This window comes from Chelonoidis abingdonii, chromosome 22 (genome assembly GCF_003597395.2).
Source record: "Chelonoidis abingdonii isolate Lonesome George chromosome 22, CheloAbing_2.0, whole genome shotgun sequence".
NCBI lineage: Eukaryota > Metazoa > Chordata > Testudines > Testudinidae > Chelonoidis > Chelonoidis abingdonii.
The window spans coordinates 5,298,546-5,318,168 of NC_133790.1; the positions used below are offsets into that span (position 1 = coordinate 5,298,546).

Sequence of the window (19,623 nt, forward strand, 5' to 3'; positions counted from 1 at the left end):
TTCACCCACGAAAGCTCACGCTCCAAAACTTCTGTTAGTCTATAAGGTGCCACAGGATTCTCTGCTGCTTTTACAGATCCAGACTAACACGGCTACCCCTCTGATACTTAAGAATGAAGGTGATGCAAGGCACTCAGATACTATAGTGAAGGGGCACATGTGAGCACCTAAATAGATTGAAGGATGGTTTGGTTTGCACTTAAGGGCAAGATCACCTTATCTTCAGGTCTCCCAATAAATCTAGAGAGACATTCTCTGCTGAAGTGCTTAAATAATGGCTACAAGAATATGGAAAATAAAGACATTATCCCAAGCTCAAAAGACCAAATTCCTTGACTTAGAACTCGAGCCTCAAAGTGCAGGACAGGGACTTAATTTATTAAAACTAAAAGCCTGTTCCTGGACTCTCTCTTTGTGGTCAATAGAAGGTTTAGTCCTTTCAGCAATTATTTTTTGCAGCCTAAATTAAAAGATGAATATTTGTAGAAACTCTAAAAGGACTAACCAAAAAAAAAGGAAAAAAGAAAAGCTATTGACATACTTACCTGACCAACTTTAGAAAGTTTCAGTTCTCTTAGCGTATAGTCATGAGCTGCACTTTCCTTAACATTCCTAACGCGCATAACCCCGTATTCCTTTAATGCATATTCATCAGGCCAGTATTTGACACACTTACTCTGGAAGACAGAAGGGAAAAAAAGCAATTACTATCTGATTTCATGGTCTATATAAATACCCAGTTCACACAGTTACTAGCATGGTGCAGATTGGCTAAGACTAGCTTAACAGGCAAAGCTAGGTTTGCCTGTCTTACCCAATGTTCATTCAAGGTGGATATTTTTTTTTCCTGTGCAAGATGAGGGAGAAAAGAGAATGTAAGGAAGCTCAGAGGGTCCAAGACAATAAGGACAAATTGGGGGAGGGGGATTTGCTTTCCAGCACCATTCCTGATGTTGTTAGCTTCAGTAGATTACAAAAATAAAAACAAACAAACAAAAAAAACACACCCACCTACATCACAGTGACAGCGAAGAGAAAAGCCTAGAAGCATATGACACACTCACCTCAGAAGTAGTTTCAATACATGGAGAACTTCAAGAGGAATGCATTAACTTCGTAAGTAGCTCTAAAACCTAATATTTAAAGCTATAAATATTAGTCAAAGAAACTGGCCATTTTTAGTATAGAAGCATCTTGTAAGAATTTTGCCCTTTGCCTCATCTAGAAATCAGAGCACATGGTCTCTTCAGGTCATCCATCAAGCAATGAGGAATTATTCTCCGTGGGGTGCAGAATGCTGTCTCTGTTGCTATTTAAGCCTGGTTCAGAGTGCTCCACTTCCCTTGGAAGACTTCTATAGTCTGTGATGATGTATTCCGTATAACAAGGAGCAAGTCCTCCAGAACCAAGTGAAAACAGTAAAAGGGAATAGCTAGATACAATGATTCTTGAGAACCTACGAATGCAAGCCTAGTCCATGTACTGTAAGGATGAACAATCTGTAGTAGATATAGGGACAGATTTTCTAGCAATATCAAATGCAGACCACCCACAGACTACTGTAGGGAACAACTTCCCCATAAATGTGCATCTGAAGGTCAATAATTTCACTGCCAAAACTCAACAGCAGATAGAAAACATAACAGAGGAAAGGATCTTGCTGCCAACATGAGAAGATATTATGCTAGATGAGGGATGTATGCATACTCATTTGCCAGGATGCTTTGGATCTAAGCTTTTGTTTGTTTGTATTTTCTGCAAAAAGCACAAGCTGCACTGAAACCCACATCTTGTATTTAAGTAGACAGAGATAACAATTTGCAGTTTTAAAGCATGATATTGAACAAGGAAGCATCTGTTGCCATAAAGAGTCTCAACGGTAATGTGTAATATTAAAAAGAGTCATCAGTATGGGAATGGGGAAGCATTGTACATCAGCTCAGTGGATCCCTTCCAAGACTGCATTATTTTAATTTGAGAGAGACAAGATGGAGACAATTATTGAAAGAGAGAGAGAATTATTTTAATTTGTAATGATGTACTTTAGTGTGCTTTGCCTACTGCATATTTTGCAGTCTGAAGAGTCCTAGATAGATCTGAGACAATTTCAGGATCTCCTACTGCCTGAACCAAACTGTTCCTAAAGTCATCCTCTCTGGGAAAGATGCTTCCCTCTACCTCCTGCAGATCAAAAAGCACCTTGGCCTGGGGTGTAAAAGCTTTCATATCCAACCAGGCCAGCAATCAGTGTCTACTGAAGAGAAAAGGCTGAAGCGTATCTCAAAAACACTAGGCACGTGATGCAGTACTTTACAATGATTCAGTAATCGGAGCGTTAAAGGGCTATGTCATTAGTGTGGACAGCAGACCGGCACAATTTAGAGAGAAGTGCCAAGAAACTTGGGGAATGTGCAGCAGAAGTGTTGACTTGTGGAACAAGTGAAGCCTCTGCAAAACAGCTCTTGCTAGTGCATCAGCAACATCTAGCAATCCTTTACGAAAAGCATAGATCAAAAACTGAAAGTTAAGATGAGCCTGGCCCACTTTATCAAGCATCACAGAAGTTATAGGATCCTGAGGGTGCTCTGAAGCGTGACTCCTTTGAAATCACCCAAAATCTCTTCATTTTGTTCCAGGAGTGAGGAAGCCGAATCACAGCTCCTTCCAATGAGCCAGGTGGTCTTTCTTCACTGCACTGTGAACAGAGGGAACCTGTCACACATCATCAAGCCAGCCAGGGAGAGGTCTCGGTTTGGTTCTGTTTGTTTTTTCTTTTTTAATTAAAGGCAGGCAGGATTTTAACAACTCAGAAGTCAAAACTAATTGCTAACCCACCGCCCTGTGGCAGGCTGGAGACTTTAAGGTGGGAGAAAATGCCAACAAAAGCTACAAATATCCAACTTCTGTACTAAGATTATTAAAATTTCTCATTACATATGGTCAAGCAAAGGAAAAAACATTGTCAAGTATTTGTTACATAACAGAGCACTAGCCGTCTTCTTACTCCGCCTTCTTCCAGGCTCTCATCATACTGAGTGATGTATAAGATTCAAACACGAAGTATTATATTCACAAAGAGATAGAGGAAAGAACACAGAAAAGGCACAGAAACTAAGAGATCAAGAACAGACCATCAGCAAAAGTGTTTGCAAAAATCCAACACAAAGGACTCTTGAGAGAGAAAACCAGGCTGCACACAAGCAATGGAGTACTATTGTTGCCCCTCTGTCAAGATTTGTGAGCCATTTCTCTTTCTTCTGTTTCCTCTCATCGACACACTCACCCGACAAGTTTAGGATCCAGAAACAGAGTAACAGCCCCAGTAACAGCAGGAGGGGGAACAAACGAGATCTCTCTGCATTTCAAGAAACATGACAAGGTTCTGGGATACATAACTGTAAAAGTTCTCTCTTTCAAAGTAATAAACATGCTGGTATTGCCAGAGCAGTTCACTAGAGACTCACAGGTCACTAGGGTTGAGCGAGTACCTGTACTCATGCAGAACATGGCTCGGAGACTGCATTTGGAGGCAGACGACAGGATGTTAGAAATAAAAGTGCTAAATCACTCCTGCTTCAGGGAGTCTCATCTGGATGCAGTTACAATCCAAATGACTAGCTCACTGTGCAAGCCCAAAGAGTTTTATCAATACCAAGTTTGGAAAGTAGCGAAAATAAAGAAGGAAGAAGAGAAACACATTCTGATAGTCTCATACATGCTACTCAGGCTAGCATGAATGCATGGCAGAAAATTTCACTTAACACTGTCAAAATTTCTAGTTAATGACTGGTGCACGCCAATAAGTTTATTTTCATAGTAATAACTGCCTTCTCCCCTCCCCCCAACCTACAAATAGAATCCACAAAGGCTTTGCAACTAATAGAGTTTGGGCTTGATACCAATAAAACAGCAACATTTTAGTTTCAAGCACGCAGCGTTAACTCCCTTAAAGTGTACAGTGTGCCAGCCTGGACGCACTAGTTCCTTCACTGTCCCCCCCAAGTAATTTTGCAGTAAGTAAATTCATGTAAGGCAGCTGTAATTTAGTCAGCCTTTATTAAACAAGAGCCTGATCCTGTGAAATGAGTGTGCCCTTGATTCCAATTGCTATCAGTGAGAGGAGAGGGCACTCTGCATCTTGCAGATCAGGGCCCGCGTCTCCAATGGGAGTTGTGGCTGACTTACAAGCTTAAAATTGGTGATATTGTGCAATGTGACTGAAGTCTGGTTAGTCCTTACTTGTGTTGAAACTTAATGACTTTTACGGGGCCCGCCCGAGGTTCCATTTTACCTTTCCTCTTTCGACTTCTTTTGTTGTCATAACGATAACACGAGAGTTCTCCTGGAATACCATTCTCCAGAAGTCATTCACTGTGTTCTGTAGGCAGCCTTGAGTAGCAATGTAACTTTTTTTTGGCTTTGAATTGTTGCACTTAGTTTCAAATTCAGGCTAGAAGTCAAAACAAATCTCAATGAATGATGTGATTGTAAAATGACTTTCATGTGTTTTTAGGAGGGAATACAATGGCAAGCATGCTCTGTGCCAGTGACAGATTGAAGGAGGCAATTACACACTTACCATAATAATATTAGCATTGATATAATCTGAAACTGGCTCATTTGGATCTCCGTCATGTAGAACAACTCTGGTATGATCAACTAGAGGAAGGTAAGCAAACAGCACATTAAACTGCTGCATTCTGTGACTGCTAACTAGCCACTTGTAATTGGTTCCTTAGTACCAAACAAAACTACATGAAGGTCAAGTTTCGCATGTACTTGACTACTTACCATTTCTAATAGCTAAGAAAATGGCCAGATGACTCAACCTTTCCTCTCTCCCTGCTCCCTAGGACAATTTCAAATTTCCGAAGAAATTAAAATCAAACATCAAGTTGTTTGTGTTTTCTTATTTAGTCAGTGCTTCATATTAGCAATTAATCTGAATATGAGATATATAAAAAGTATATATAATTATTCTATCCTGCACCCCTACAGCACAAATTAATCCTCTTAAACTTACTGAGCACTAGTGCTGACCACTAAGCAATAGTTTAGCTTGTTGGTGTTTTAACAGAACAGCACTGTACTACTGGCCAATAATGATTAGCTTCCCAGTGAAAGGATCGGTGAGCGTACTAGCCCAATGTTAACAGCGAAATAAGAAAAAAAGTGAATACTACTTACAAGGTAAAATGTTTTTGTATCTATTTTTGTTTTTGCTTTCTTGCCGTTGACCCTCTTTGCGACTATACAGAAGTTTGCATTCTTGCTGTTGTAAAGTCTAGATGAAAAGGGCACAAACAACTGGCTTTACTAAAACTTGCACCACATCAGGAATGACGATACAGAGCACGCACAGTGGTGGCTCTCAAGAAAAATCTGACATTTGACTATCATACTAGACATCATTAGAAAAATGAAATCTTATGCGTTAGCATTCAAGTTGGTTTGATAAGGTTGGTTCAAAGGATTAAACACATTGAATTGGGAAATTCAAAACTACAGAGTTACTAGAATTATGCGATGACTTTGAAGGCAAAAGCTAATGTCTGGAATCCAAACTTTTGTAAGTCAAGTAACCATTGCATCAGTAAGTTTCCATTTTATTGCTTTGGGGCAGATATCTGCATATACAGGTTGGTCTTTTTTAAATCCAACTTCCTACGGAACTTTATATTCAGAAGCAATATTTGGTTACATAAACCTGGCATAAAATTATTTGTTGGGTTTTTTTTAAATGCAGAAGTTTGGCAGTGTGAAGGAAACCCAAACAAGCCAACTGCAAAATGAAAGCAAAAGCCTGAACGTGAACACGCTGAACTGTGGGCCAGATCCTCCAAGTGTTAAATCTTCTGGCAAGCATTAAAACAGGATCACCTCAAGTGTAATTCCTAAAATCCACTATTTAGTAGCAACATGTGTCATAAGTAGATAGGTAAGGTAAGGGTTAAGTTTCTTTTACCTGGAAAGTGTAACCAAACACCTGACCAGAGGACCAATCAGAGAACTGGATTGTTTAAAAGTCAGGGGCGGGAATTTGTATACTCGGGGTCTTTTTTGTTTTCTCGGCTGTGAGTAAACAAGGTTTCCTCCTAACTCCTTCTTATCTCAAATATTATACCAAAAGTCTGTGAGTACAAAGGAACCCAAAGCAATTCGGCTGTGAGGAGCTTTGGGTTGTATTTACAGATGTGGATTGCTGGGTCTTTGTTGTTCCTCGGCTGTGAGGAACAAGCTACCTTGCTGATTCCAATCTTCTTCTCATTCTACTAAGGGGCAGTGAGTACAAACCGGGAACAAAGTAAAATCGGCTATGATATGCTTTGCTTTGTACTTACTGTGTGTGATTGCTGGTCTATTTAAATTGGCTATTTTTTAAATCAGACTGGGGTATTCAGATTTTCTTAAGTAGGAGCCTGTATAAATGTTTATGCAAGTTATTAGTCTGTATTGTCTCTTTTTCTATATAAAGCTTTCTTTTTTTCAAAACTTGTGGAAGTTTCTTTTTCTAGTAAGGCAGAGAAAGTGAAACCTCTATATCAGGTACCTGTCTCCCTCACGGGAAGGCAGGCACGGGGAAAGGCAAAGCCAAGCTGTTGGTATTTTGCATCTCAATTGTCCTGAGGGTAGAGAACGCTTATCTCTTGGGAAGCAGAGAAACCGGTTTCTTGATACTCGCAGGCTAGACCAAGAGGCAAGCCTGGGAAGGAGGGGGGAAGGGGTTTTCTCCCCTGCTTTTAGCATCCAAGGGATTTGGAATCTGGGTGTCCCACCAAGGGAGGGTTGGGGACACCAGAGAGAGGAAAGGGGGGATCAGGCCCTATCAATTCCTGATCTGGTGGCAGCCTATCAGATCTAAGCTGGAGATTAAGCTTAGAGAACTTCATGCGAGTACCTTATATTTGAACTCTAATGTTCAAATTGAGGATTAATACTTGACAACATGTTACAAAGAATTCAGGAATGATGGAGTCTGCCCATATGTGGCCATTCAGCATTTAAACAATTAAGTAAAGGGACCTCCCAAAGCATACTCAAAGACTTGGATCATCACATGAAGCAAGAAGCTGGGCTGGGATTTTCCAAGCAGTTTAACCAGAGAATCGCAAATGCTTTTCCAAGTGGTAACTAAGCTTCATAACACACCAGTGACATAGTTATGCCCATTTTGCAGACGGAAAGAACAGGCAGAGAACAATTTAAAGGGCTTGCCCAAAGTCACAGACACTGGCAAAGCCCAGAAGACAATCCAGGAATCTCAACTTAAAGTCCCCAGCTAACACACATCTAGTTATTGTTTCCTAGGCAGTGACACACACAAGAGTAGGAAACGTGGTCTAGGGGACTGAGCAGAGAAATGGGACCTAAGGAGCACCAAGTTCTAACCCAGTCTCTGATATGGACTCAACGGGGGACACAGAGAAAGTCTTTTAGCATCTCTCTCCATCTTGAGAAGTAAGGGGCAAACCCTACTGCCCCAGAGAGAGCTGACAGTACCAATCAATGTTCACACTGCTTTGAAGGGGAAGTGCCAATACAATTAAAGCAACCAAAAGAGACCCCATCCCCTCAATGACGTGAAAAAGGAATGGAGCATTTTGCCCAGATGATACTAGATTTTTGCTAGAGTAGCTGCTGACATTAAGAAGGAAATTAAACAGGGTGGATTAAGGAGTGGAGGTCCTCAAGGAGAAAGGGTGAGGATGAGGAGAAGAAAAGAAGCCAAGCAGAGTTTCTGCCAAGTAGGTCTGAAGAACAGAGCCACAGATCATTGGGGGTTCATCTGAATCCTCCTTGTAAGATTTAAACTAAACATAAAGATACTTGCTTATATTTCTCCTAGCTGCTGAGTTCAAGGGAGGAGAGAAAGTCTGCTTAGCAGCCTGGTACTACTTTTAATGCTGCTAATAATTAACTAACTATTAGAGAGACAGAGCGGGCGACATATTTTTTATTGGATCAAATTCCATCGGTGAAAAGACAAGCTTTCGAGCTACACAGAACTCTTCTTCAGATATTACCTCACCCACCTTGTCCCTCCAATATCCTGAGACCAACACAGCTACAACCACACTGCAAACAACAATTAACTTTGGTAATCATTTGAGCACTCTATAAAGACAGTGTGACACTTTGTGGTCTGGACTTCTCTACCTGAACTGGATTTCTTTAGGCCTTATTTGGCTTTCTTCCTCCACTTCCGGTACTACCCGTATGGAGCAATATTGCTGGGAAGTCCCAGAGACAAGCTGCCAGAGATTATATTGCGTTGCCACAACTTAAGCTTTCAAGAAGAGGAGGTGGATTCCTGGAAGCAACAGCCAGGCAAATTCTAAATAACGAGGGAAGACTGGGAGTGAGTGTTAAGAGAAAAACTAACAAAGACCCTCTATAAGCAACTCTTGATGAAAACCAGAAGGTAATAACAAGAAGAAACATCCTGAAAATAAAGGATATTACAGTCTTGTTACAAACCATTCTCTCATCTTAATGCATGCCACACTAGAATAAAAATAATCACGGCAGACGTGCTACAATAGGACCAGAGAGCAAAATTAGCACACAGAGCAGTAACAGGACTGACGCTTTTGCACGAAAAGTGCTATATATGCTTAACCTTAAGGAAGCCCTGAGGTATCCCTCTGAAGGAAGGCAAGTATCATTAACCCCTTTTTACAGATGGAAAAATGACGACATAACTCAAGTGAGCAGAAGGGTGGTCCCGTAGTTACAGTACGAGCCTAGGAGTTGGGAAACCTGGATTCAATTCCCCACTCCAGCACAAAACTCCTGTGTTATCTTGAACAAGTCACTGAGCCTCTCTGCCCTTCAGTTTCCTCATCTTTAGAATCAAGATAAGCTCTCCATAGGGGAGCTGAGAATCTTAATCTTTGCAAAGTGCCAAGAACAGAAGATGCTGTATTAGCACGAAGTAATAGCAGTAGTAATCATTTACGGTGCAAAGTTCTACAGAAGGTTCACTTCAGCTGATAACACGTGCCTGGCATACTGCAAGATTTTTCAGGTGCTTGAATAAGCCAATTACACTAACCCCTTGTGTATAATTAGCACTTTGACGCTACCGTAACTGCACATTTAACTGTGTCTATTTTATAACCTGCAAGAAAAGTTTGCCCCCAGGTTCTTTCAGCATGGGATTCAAATGGGAAAGACTACAAACATGTCCTTGCTTCATACAATTCATATTATGAATCCCTGAGGAGAGACTCCTAAGCAGCACTGACTTGTAGCTAGTCCATTAAAGTTGCACATAGTGCAATAATAAAGGAAGGTTCTCAATTCACTATACCATCTGTGGCAAATTGCCGGTATTGTTCTCTGGGTCTCGCGCTCTCTCTTCTCTGGGGTAGGTTCAGGGCGCTATTGCTTGCCTCTGAACCAGTTCTTAATCGCTCCCCTAGTGTCCTTGGAGGAGGGGTGTGGAGAGGGAGGGACCTGGGCCCGCCCTCTACTCCAGGTCCCAACCCAGGGGCCCTGGGGTTGTGGTGAACCACTTGACTAGCGGTTTCTTCCCCTGGGTTACTTCCCTCTCATACCCGTCAGCTTGTGAAGGGCTTCTCGCCTCTCTTCTATACAAGCCTGGTGCCCCTTACCTAGGGTTTCTGTTGGGCTTCCCAATCCACCGCAGCACTCCTCCAAACCTTCTATTTCTCTCTGGACAAACTCTTCTCTTCTGCAATCTGCACTCTGCTCCAATCCAACCTTTCTCCTTCAACTACCACCCCCTGTCTGACTGAAGCAGGGGTTTATATCCCATGACTGGAGTCAGGTGCTCTAAGTGGAGTCAGGTGCTCTAAGTGGCCACAGCTGTTTTAGTTAATCTAAAGCAAACCTTCCTCCCTTGGCAGGGAATAAGGCCCCCTGCTAACACTCTTATGCTGCCCTCTGGCCATGCTGTATCACACATCCAAGCACTAAGTCACCAAAAAGCCTTTTGTCAGAAGAAAAGAGTAAGCAACCCTGCCAATATCTCTATCCAGTAGTTCACAGGAAAAGAAGAATTACATCATTAAATATACTTAAAGAGAAAGTAATTTATAAGCACTATCTGGATAGTAAGAGCATAAATGGCACATGTGGAGTTTCATGGACATCCTAGAGGCTTGCATAGAAATAGACAACCAATGGCTGTCAGAGCTGAATTAAACAGCAACATTAACATTTTGTGAGATGGTTTCATTTCAGAGACCACCACACGACATTGTAAAGAGACATTTAGGACTAATACAGCAATTTCCAAAAGGCGGTGAAGGTGAAAGGACGAAGCTCACAATAAAATAGCTCACAATAAAGATTTTCTGGTTTTATAACTTTTTCCCTTTCATAAGTTTTTGGCTTCCCGGTGAATACATGTATTCAGGAAAGTCAGCGCATTTATTTGCCCCATTTCTCCAAGGGCCAGCCACAATGAATCAGCTACATTACGAGTTTCCCTTCCAGTACTCCACCAGGCCACAAATCCTCTCAGGCCAAGCCAGGAGAAGGAAGAGGTACATTAACAGTGCTAGCTCTGTGGTTTCATAGATGAGTCTACAATATATTCAGAAGGACACTGTATGGGAATGCTTATCCTTCTGAATACATTACATTACATCCCTCCTGCACCAATACTGGCACATAGGGTAGAAACCAGTCTCTTCCATTCCTGGGCAGCTAGACATTAATCCACATAATACCACCACCAAAATCGTCTCATCAGCCAACACCAACTAGAATGGGGGAGAAGCAGGGTGTGTGTGTCAAGAATAGCTTTGGGACCTTTGCTAGTGAAGTCTGAGTACCAGAAGGGTAAACTCAGAGTCCCCGGGAAAAGATGCTAACTGCAACACATGTTTTTGTTCTTCAGCCAATTTATTGTGGGTTCAGACCAAGTCATGTAGCTGTCACATGCAACACAGTTTAAATGCCACAGTATGGCAGCTACTTTAGTATACCACTGACCACGGTTCTGCATACATGCTCTTGGTCACATCCACACGGAAAATTTAGCTAGAGCAGAATGTGACCGTTTCCCTACTTCGTGCCATTAGCTATGTGGAGCTATTTGTCTGTTCTGTATGGAAGCCAATGAATGCTAGTTTGATACACAGACCCTTAATCTCCTGGACCCTAGTATCCAAGGCTGCATCCTCACTCTCCGCCTTCCCTCCTTACAGTGATCAGCTGAGATAATTCTATTGACAGTCCCGTTTCTAACCACAGAGGGAAGAGAATTTGTGGGAAGTGGAGAAACTTAACTCTGACAGAATGGTGACCAGAAACTCTGTTTCCTTCTTCCTCTTGTCTTTGTCTGAGCAAGACCAACAAACTGTTTGTTTCACTCTCATGTTGGTAGAGAGCAATTTCCTACCTCAGCTAGTGATGCTCCTTTGTGCTTTTTCATTTATTTAATTCTCCCATGAAGCCCAGCTGGCTGAATAGTCATCATGAGGATTTTATTCTGCTAGGTGAATGCATTTGCAAATATATCCTCATGATCTGAGAACCGGTAGTTACTCTCGCCACCCACTCGCAAACCCCAAGTGTTCAAGAACTTTCTCAAACAGTATTATGCAGCTGGAACCAGCCTCTTTATAAAGTTGATATCACAGGATTCCTTGATTTCCTGTCTCCATCTGCTGGTGGTACAATATATATTGCACAATCAGTTAAAGAAGTTCGTCAATATAAACCTGTTTTACGGGAACCATTTCACTACATTTACACCAGGGCCTTTAGAAGCGGCTATCATCTTCACTCTTTTCCTCTTTGTTCCTGAATCACTCCAGTTGGTAGAGAAAGTTTTGGAGCCAGGAGTATCTCACTGTGGTTTGGGATACGGTATACAGTGGTTGTATTTTACGTTTCTTCTGTTTGAGGGGGGAAATGGGGAATACTGTTGAAACTGGTAATTTACATACAGAGAATCACTCTCAAATCAATAGGTTGGTTTCTTTAATGGAAGAAACCAGCACCAGATGCTATTAAAAATGTAGAAGGTACATACACCATTGCATGGAGGGGAAGAGATGTCCCCCTTACTCTCTTTCTGGTAAGATGGTGGTAAAGCTAGCTCCAGATGGAGGGGTTGCACCCACACAAAATAATAATAAATTCCTAAGCAAAGCATACAGATTATACAGCTGTCGTCCCAACACTATTTAAAATTAACCTGGAAAATGGCTCAAAGGGTCCCTCTGCAGTAGTTTTATTTTAGCATTCCCAAAATGTGAGTGTCAAAGAAGCAATGAATTCAAGAACAAGAGAGTGTTTTATATAAATAGCTGGGGAGGAAAATTTGTATTGCAGTGAGTGTGTTTGACCAGTTATCCCTCACGATCCTGCCATGATCAGCACACTAACACTTGGGGAGTTTTGTTTTCTAAATTGCTTATTTCTTTCCTCTCAGTTTAAAGGGGTATAATATAAAAAACTGAATGGGCCAGATTTTAAACGGACTAATTTTCCCCATTTGCAGCCATATCACTATTCACACATCCATTTCTTATTATCACCAAAAGGGACACTGAAAAAGCAATGTGCTATGTTTGAAATTTTTAATAGTATTTACTGGCATAAATTCAGGTATGACATTTTGTTCTACTGCATATAACTGCTTAAGCAAAAACTTTACAGATTCTCCTGAAATTTCTAGCAAGCTGAGTTATGTGAAAGATTATCCTGGATTCTATTTTTTACAAGACTATTGCTGCTTAACATGCATAGTCGACTCCTTGACTACACAAATATAGCCAATTTATACTTGAAATCAATAGCAGAACAATATAGAAAGAAAAAAAGTTAATACAATACCAGTCTTCCTGGGAAGCAGTTTCTCACAGCGCTGCTCAGGTCACCTTACACAGTAAATGTGGTTCAAAATACACCCCTAAACCCTCTTATATTTATAACACAATTGCTTACAAATTAGAAAGCACTTTATAGGTCACCTAAGATTCAACCCAGTTTGTACCAGTTCTTTAATTTGTTGTTCTAGATCTTTCCCTATCTCTGCTTTGGATACAATACTTTAAACCAGTTGCCTGTGAAGGTACCTGTATTAGGACATAGAACAAATATATCTTGCCTTTGACACGCTTTATATTTGCTAATGCCAAAAGCTACATTTTGTTTTGCAGAGTGTCATGGGATATACATCTCTTGACATAAGTGAACGAAGTGGACAGGACTGTGGGAAGGACATAATACAATTCAGTTAACTGCCCATATGTTGGTTTGTAATACAATATTAATATGGTATGCCCTACGCCTAACATATATGTATTGGCTAACACCATGTAGCTGTAAAAACAATGCAGTCTTCAATCTAAAGAAACTGGAAACTTTCTATTGCCATCAAGTATGGTTTTAAAAAATCTTTTAAAATTAACTGGCAATTTAAGCAGAGTTTTCTCTTGGGGAACAACTGCATTCAGTCTTCTCCATGCAAACTGCAATTATTGCAGAAGAGAAAAGCAGGGATTTTCAAAAAAAAGAACCAAAAGGCTGTCTACATGAACACTTAGCTTACAGCAAGATGGGATGTGAATCTACCCTACGCTAGCCAGCCGCAGACTAGCTGTCCCTGATGACATACATCAACAATCTGATCTAGTCCTCTTTGAGATGAGAGTACATCAAAGTGCAACTATTAACACAGGCCAGCAGAGTCCACACAGACAACTAGACCATGGCAAGCTAGTGCAGGGTATTCACTTCCCAGCTTCTTGTGAATTAAATATTTGTGTAGAGTTAGAGCTTGTCTACAAAACGCTACAGTGGTGCAGTGTAGACACCACCTACGTCAATGGGAGGGGTTCTCCTGTCGGCATATGTAATTCACCTCCCCGAGAGGCACTAGCTAAATCGATGGAAAAATTCTTCTGTCAACCTAGCGCTATCTACATGGAACTTAGGTCGGCTTAACTATGCTGCTCACGGGGCGTGGATTTTTCACACCCCAACCAACATAGTTAAACTGACCTCATTTTCTTGTATAGACCAGGCCTCAGATGCCCAAATCCTATCAAATTTTAATAAGAATTGGACATCTCTCTCTCATAGGCTCCTCTGAAAATCACAGTCAAATCCTATAAAAGCATAAACAAAAGTCACTATTTTGACTATTACATCCAGTGCAGTTGCTAACCAGCCATCTAATACCAAACTTGTTTGTACTTCACTTGTATGACATCTAGTGGTTAGAGTGGGAAACCGGTCATCAGGACTCCTGGGTTCTGACACTGACAAACTAGTACTTCTGCCTCTCTCTACCCATCAGAAAAAATTACCTGCCACACTGGGATGCCACAAGGCTTAATTTTTTTGTAAATTAATTTGAAATCCTCTCATAAGGAGAATTAGAGAAATGCAAAATTATTGTCTCTAGGACTTTCAAGAGAGCCTACAAGAATTCCCACTGAAAGACAACATGAGTTGGTGCCAAAATCCCAGCCATTCCTGTTAAGCAATGTCTTCCTTAGCCCAGCACAGTATCAGCTCAACACGGGGTAGGGACCAATGCTCAGGGTTAAAAGAAAAGGCACACCTTTCGAGCACTCATCTTTGGCTGACGCATGAGTGCAACTGGCAAACTGGAGAAGATGCAATATCTGGCACAGGAGTAGGGAGCAAGAATAAAGATTTGAGGGGCAAAGGGCCTTAAGCAGCTGGGAAACTGTGGTAAAATTATAGTTCTATCACTGAGACACACCTGCTTTACGTCTGAAGCATCTAAATTACCTCAAATTCTTCCCAGAAGCCTTGCTTGACTTTATCTGTGGTCTCTGCTAGCTTGCTTAGTTCTCGCACCCGGCTTTCAATCTCAGCAGCATTAATACGGGTTGTATTCAGGGGCTAATCAAGAAAGATATTTTATATTAAACCACAGCACAGCAATAAGAATAGGATAAAGCTAGCTTACACAGATCTCCTGTATTAAACATTGTGTGCAGGTACCACTCAGAGTCTTAGGACCCAGGCTTCACTCCAGATTTTGAAGCCCCATCTCCCCCTCCCCCGCCTTTTTTTTTGTTTGTTTGTTTTAAATCAGATTCATGCGGTGGTAGTCACACCGTTTCATGGTTCCAGTTTCAGTGCATTAAGCTTCCTCTCCTCCTCTCTTTTTGACAGGATTTTAAAATCCTTGTAGACCCAGAACTCTCAATGAAGCCAAGGGGAGTTCTAGATGCATCAGAAATGGAGAATTAGGTCCTTTATAGATGGCTAAAAATAACTATAGCAGCTTAAATCCAACCACTGGACCACCCTGAAAGATTAAGATGTTGTTGTAAAAGAGGATGGTAAATTCACTTTTGGCTTTAATGCTGAATGAATGTCTTTCAACACTTTACAGAATGTAAGAAAAAGGTTGAGCTCCTCCCACCACCACCCTTCCCACCTCTATGTCCTGACGTTAATTAATGTTTATGATCAAAGTTCTAGCATTTACTAAGCTCACCTGCTTGAGCTGTAGCACTGTGCCCAAAGTTTCTACCATGGGGTTCTTCTTATAGTGTTCCACTAGATCTGTTAGAGAGTCAAATTTCTCCCCTCCGCCAACATCGTATTTCAGCTCCTTCCAAGAAAGATATTCAAAATGTGCTCATTCATAGCAAGGTACACAATCATCAAAATAAAGTCTGCATTAATTACCTCTTTAGAACGCGCAACCAATCACAAGATCCCTTAAATGAGTACTCAAAAACCTATTTAACTATCCCCTGCCATTCCATACTGAAATGATAAAAGATGATTTGCTACAGTCATATTCCACTGAAAAGTTGTAATACATTTCTAATTAGAACATTTTAATGTTACCTGCCCCCCCGCTCTTTTTTTTAAAAGGATAACAGTGCCCCTATCTGATACTCACCCCAAGTAGAATACTTGAGGGATACAATCAGAGAATCAGATGTGAATTTGTGAATAAATCAAAACAAAAACACAAATGAATCTAACATTGATCCTGGAACACAGGTATTTGTACTGTAGTCCTTGTTTAAAAAGTAAGTCGGCAATATAGTTACTATCTCATCTACCATTAGCATTTATGAGGTTAGCAACAGATCAGCTGAGGGTATGGAGAACTCTAACAACTTTATTTCCCAAACTTTCATAAACTCAAATAATTAAACATGTTAAAATGGCTAATACACATAAAGATCTGCAGACACTTATCACCTTATTATTTTCTAGGTAACAGTCAGCATGGATTTGTCAAGAAAAAAAAATCAGGTCAAACCAACTTAAAAGATTTGTTTGGCAGGGTAATAAGCCTTGTGGATGTGGGGGAAACCAGTGGATGTGGTATATTTTGACTTCAGTAAGGCTTTTGATACTGTCTCGCATGATATTCTCATAAACAAAGTAGGGAAATACAACCAAGACTAGGGGCTCTCAATCTTTTCCTTTCAGAGGCCATCCCCCCCTTGCTAAAAAAATTTTACAGCCACCTGTGCCACAACACCTGTTTTTCTGCATAACCAGTAGATTAAAAGCCAGGGCTGGCATTAGGGGGTAGCAAGGCAATTCCCCAGAGCCCCACACCACAGAGGAGGACCCCATGAAGCGAAGTTGCTCTGGCTTTGGCTTGCAGCCCTCAACAGGGCTTGGGCATCAGCTTTTTGCCCTGGGCCCCCGCAAGTCTAATGCTGTTCCTGCTTTCTGGTTTATTTTGGTAGACCCCCTGAAACCTGCTCGTGGCCACCAAGTGCGCCCCGGACCCCTGGTTGAGAACCACTGACCTAGGTGGAGCTACTGTAAGGGGGAGGAAGGTGCATAACTGGTTAGAAAATCATTCCCAGAGAGTAGTTATCAGTGGTTCACAGTCATGCTGGAAGAGCATAACAAGTGGGGTCCCACAGGGATCAGTTCTGGGTCTGGTTCTGTTCAATATCTTCCTCAATGATTTAGATAATTGCTTGGAGAACACACTTATAAGGTCTGCAAATGATACCGAGCTGGGAGGGGTTACAAGTGCTTTGGAGGAAAGGATTAAAATTCAAAATTATCTGGTCAAACTCATTGAAATGGTTCTGAAGTTAAATGGGATTGAAATCAATGAGGACAAATGCAAGTTACTCCTCTTGGGAAGGAACAGTCAGTTGCACCATATAAAACGGAGGAATGATGTCTAGGAAGAGCACTGCCAGCAAGGGCGATCTGGGGATTCATAGTGGATCCAAGTTACATATGGAATCAACAGTTGTAACACAGTCGCAAAAAAGTAATCAATCTTGGGTGTATCAGCAGAGGTGTTGTAAGTACGCATGAGAAGTAGTATCCGCTCTTACTTCCATGGTCATTAGCCTCAACTGGATATTGTGTCCAGTTCTGGGTGCCACATTTCAGGAAGGATGTGGACAAATTGGAGACAAGTCCAGAAAGGCAAACAAAATTGATTAAAGGTCTAGAAAATGACCTATGAGGAAGCTGAAAAATTGGTTGTTTAATCTTGAGAGAGAGACTGAGGGTATGTCTACCTTACAGGATTATTCTGATTTTCATGAACCGGTTTTGTAAAACGTTGTATAAGTCGAGCGCACCAGGCACACAAGCACATAATTCGGTGGTGTGTGTCCATGTACCAAGGCTAGCATCGATTTCCTGGAGTGTTGCCTGTGGGTAGCTATTCCGTAGCTATTTCCTAGTATTCCGCAGTCACCCCCGCCCCTTGGATTCTGGGTTTGATTATCCCCAATGTATGGGTGCAAAAACAGATGTTGCAGATGATTCTGGGTAAATGTCCTCACTCTTCCTCCTCCGTGACGCAACGCAGAAAATCTTCGCTCCCTATTTTCCCTGGATTGCACCTGGCAGGACACCTTAGCACGGCAACATGGACCCGTTTTTGCCTTTTGTCACTGCGCTGTCTTGTGTACTGGATGCCGCTGACAGAGGTGGTTACTGCAGCGCTACACAGGAGCAGTTCATTTGCCTTTGCAGGTAGCAGAGATTGGTTACCAGTCGTTCCTTACCATCTGATGTGCCATTGTAAATGCCGATTAGAGATGACGGTTATCAGTCGTTACGTGTTACCATCTGCTGCTGTCTGGGTGCTCCTGGCTGACCTTGCTGGAGGGTCGGCCAGGGGCGCAAAGGACAAAAATGGGAATGCTCCTCGAGTCATCCTCCTTTTATTGTATTAAAACATAGAGTCCAGTCCTGCCTTAGAATATGGGGCAAGTGTACTAGAGAACAGTGTATCAGAGAACCGAGAGCCAGCCGCTCCCGTTTCGATCCCACAGAAATGATGAGTGCATGCCATTACGGGGGGTGCCCTACAACACCCACCGTTGATTCCTTCTCTCCCCAACTTTCTGGACTACGTGGCACTGTTCCCATTTGTGTTGATGAGAGTAATAAGAATTGCAGGTAAGAAACATTGCTGTTTAAGTGACAGTAATGAGGGGGGCCACCCTCAGCTGCTACTGATAGTCCGGGCAGGACATTAAAGGGTGGCAGTGAAGCGGGCCAGATTCCGCTGCTATGATAGTCCAGCAGTACGGATCTTTTCTTTAGACATAAAGGGAGGCGGGCTGATAGAACTCAGGCCCCAGTGCTGTGATGCGGACGGTTACCAGCCGTTCTGTACATCTACCGGAATGGGACTGGGAGTCATTCCTATTTTTACCAGGCCGCCCCTGGCGACCTCACCTGCGGCAGCCAGGAGCCTCACGGGCTTGCTGATGATGATGATAGCAGTTATATTTGTACTTCTGCCATTGGGAGGGGAGAGGATGCTGCTATTCATCTGCGCAGCACCGTCGTCTCAGCAGCATTGGCAGGGCAGACATATGGTGACTTATGGAAACAGTCAACAAAATTTTTTCCCCCTTTTTCTTTCATGGGGGTTACGCCTGTACGGTGGGGGTAAATTGACGATATAGGACCCTTAAACACCCAGACAATGTGTTTGACCCTACAGGCTTGGAGTCAGCCAAGAATGCAATGGATTTTTCAGAGACTGCGGATAGCTGGGTCTCAATTCCCCCTCCCTCCTCCATGAGCGTCATTTTGATTCTTGGCTTTCTGTAAAGCTTGGTCACACAGCTACTATGCTGTGGCCTCTGTTCTATCTAGCTGGAGACTTTTTTCAATGCTTTCTCATTTTGTCTTCTGTAACGGAGTTGTGATAGAACAGATTTTGTCTTCCACACACGATCAGATTCGCATCTCCCATACGGCCCATGCTTAGGCTCTTTTTGGATTTGGGGCACTGCCACGCCAGACGTGCTGATCAGAGTCCCTGGGCAACCAAGAAATGAAATTCAAAAGTTCGAGAGGCTATTTCCTGTTTACTGTCCAGTGCATCTAGTTCAAGATTGACTGTCCAGAGCAGCTCCATGGGTGCACTGTGGGGATACCGCTGGTTGCCATACCGTCGATTTTCGGCCACACTAACCCTAATCGAATGTAATTACCGAGTTCAGTGCTACTTCTTGGTCGGGGAGTGTACACGAAAACCGGTTTAAAGAGCCCTTTATATCGATATAAAAGGGCCCCGTTGTGTGGACGGGTGCAGCGTTAAATCAGTTTAACGCTGCTAAAATCGGTTTAAACGCGCAGTGTAGACCAGGCCTGAGAGAGGACATGAGAACAGTTTTCAAGGACATAAAA

The 19,623-nt window shown here is 42.1% G+C and overlaps 1 protein-coding gene across 2 annotated transcripts in view; it reads right to left on the minus strand.

Moving 5' to 3' along the window:
• The window catches only part of PTPN11 (protein tyrosine phosphatase non-receptor type 11), a 46,032-nt gene that overhangs the window by 14,533 nt on the left and 11,876 nt on the right, over positions 1-19,623 (minus strand). Inside the window, exons 5-10 of one of the 2 annotated variants that reach the window (XM_032800692.2) lie at positions 15,464-15,580; positions 14,746-14,859; positions 5,188-5,284; positions 4,580-4,659; positions 4,292-4,450; positions 546-677 (exon numbers count right to left, since the gene is read on the minus strand). In XM_032800692.2, the coding sequence (XP_032656583.1) occupies positions 546-677; positions 4,292-4,450; positions 4,580-4,659; positions 5,188-5,284; positions 14,746-14,859; positions 15,464-15,580 (699 nt within the window). The remainder of the gene's footprint in view (positions 1-545; positions 678-4,291; positions 4,451-4,579; positions 4,660-5,187; positions 5,285-14,745; positions 14,860-15,463; positions 15,581-19,623) is intronic. The other variant, XM_032800693.2, reaches the window with a different exon arrangement.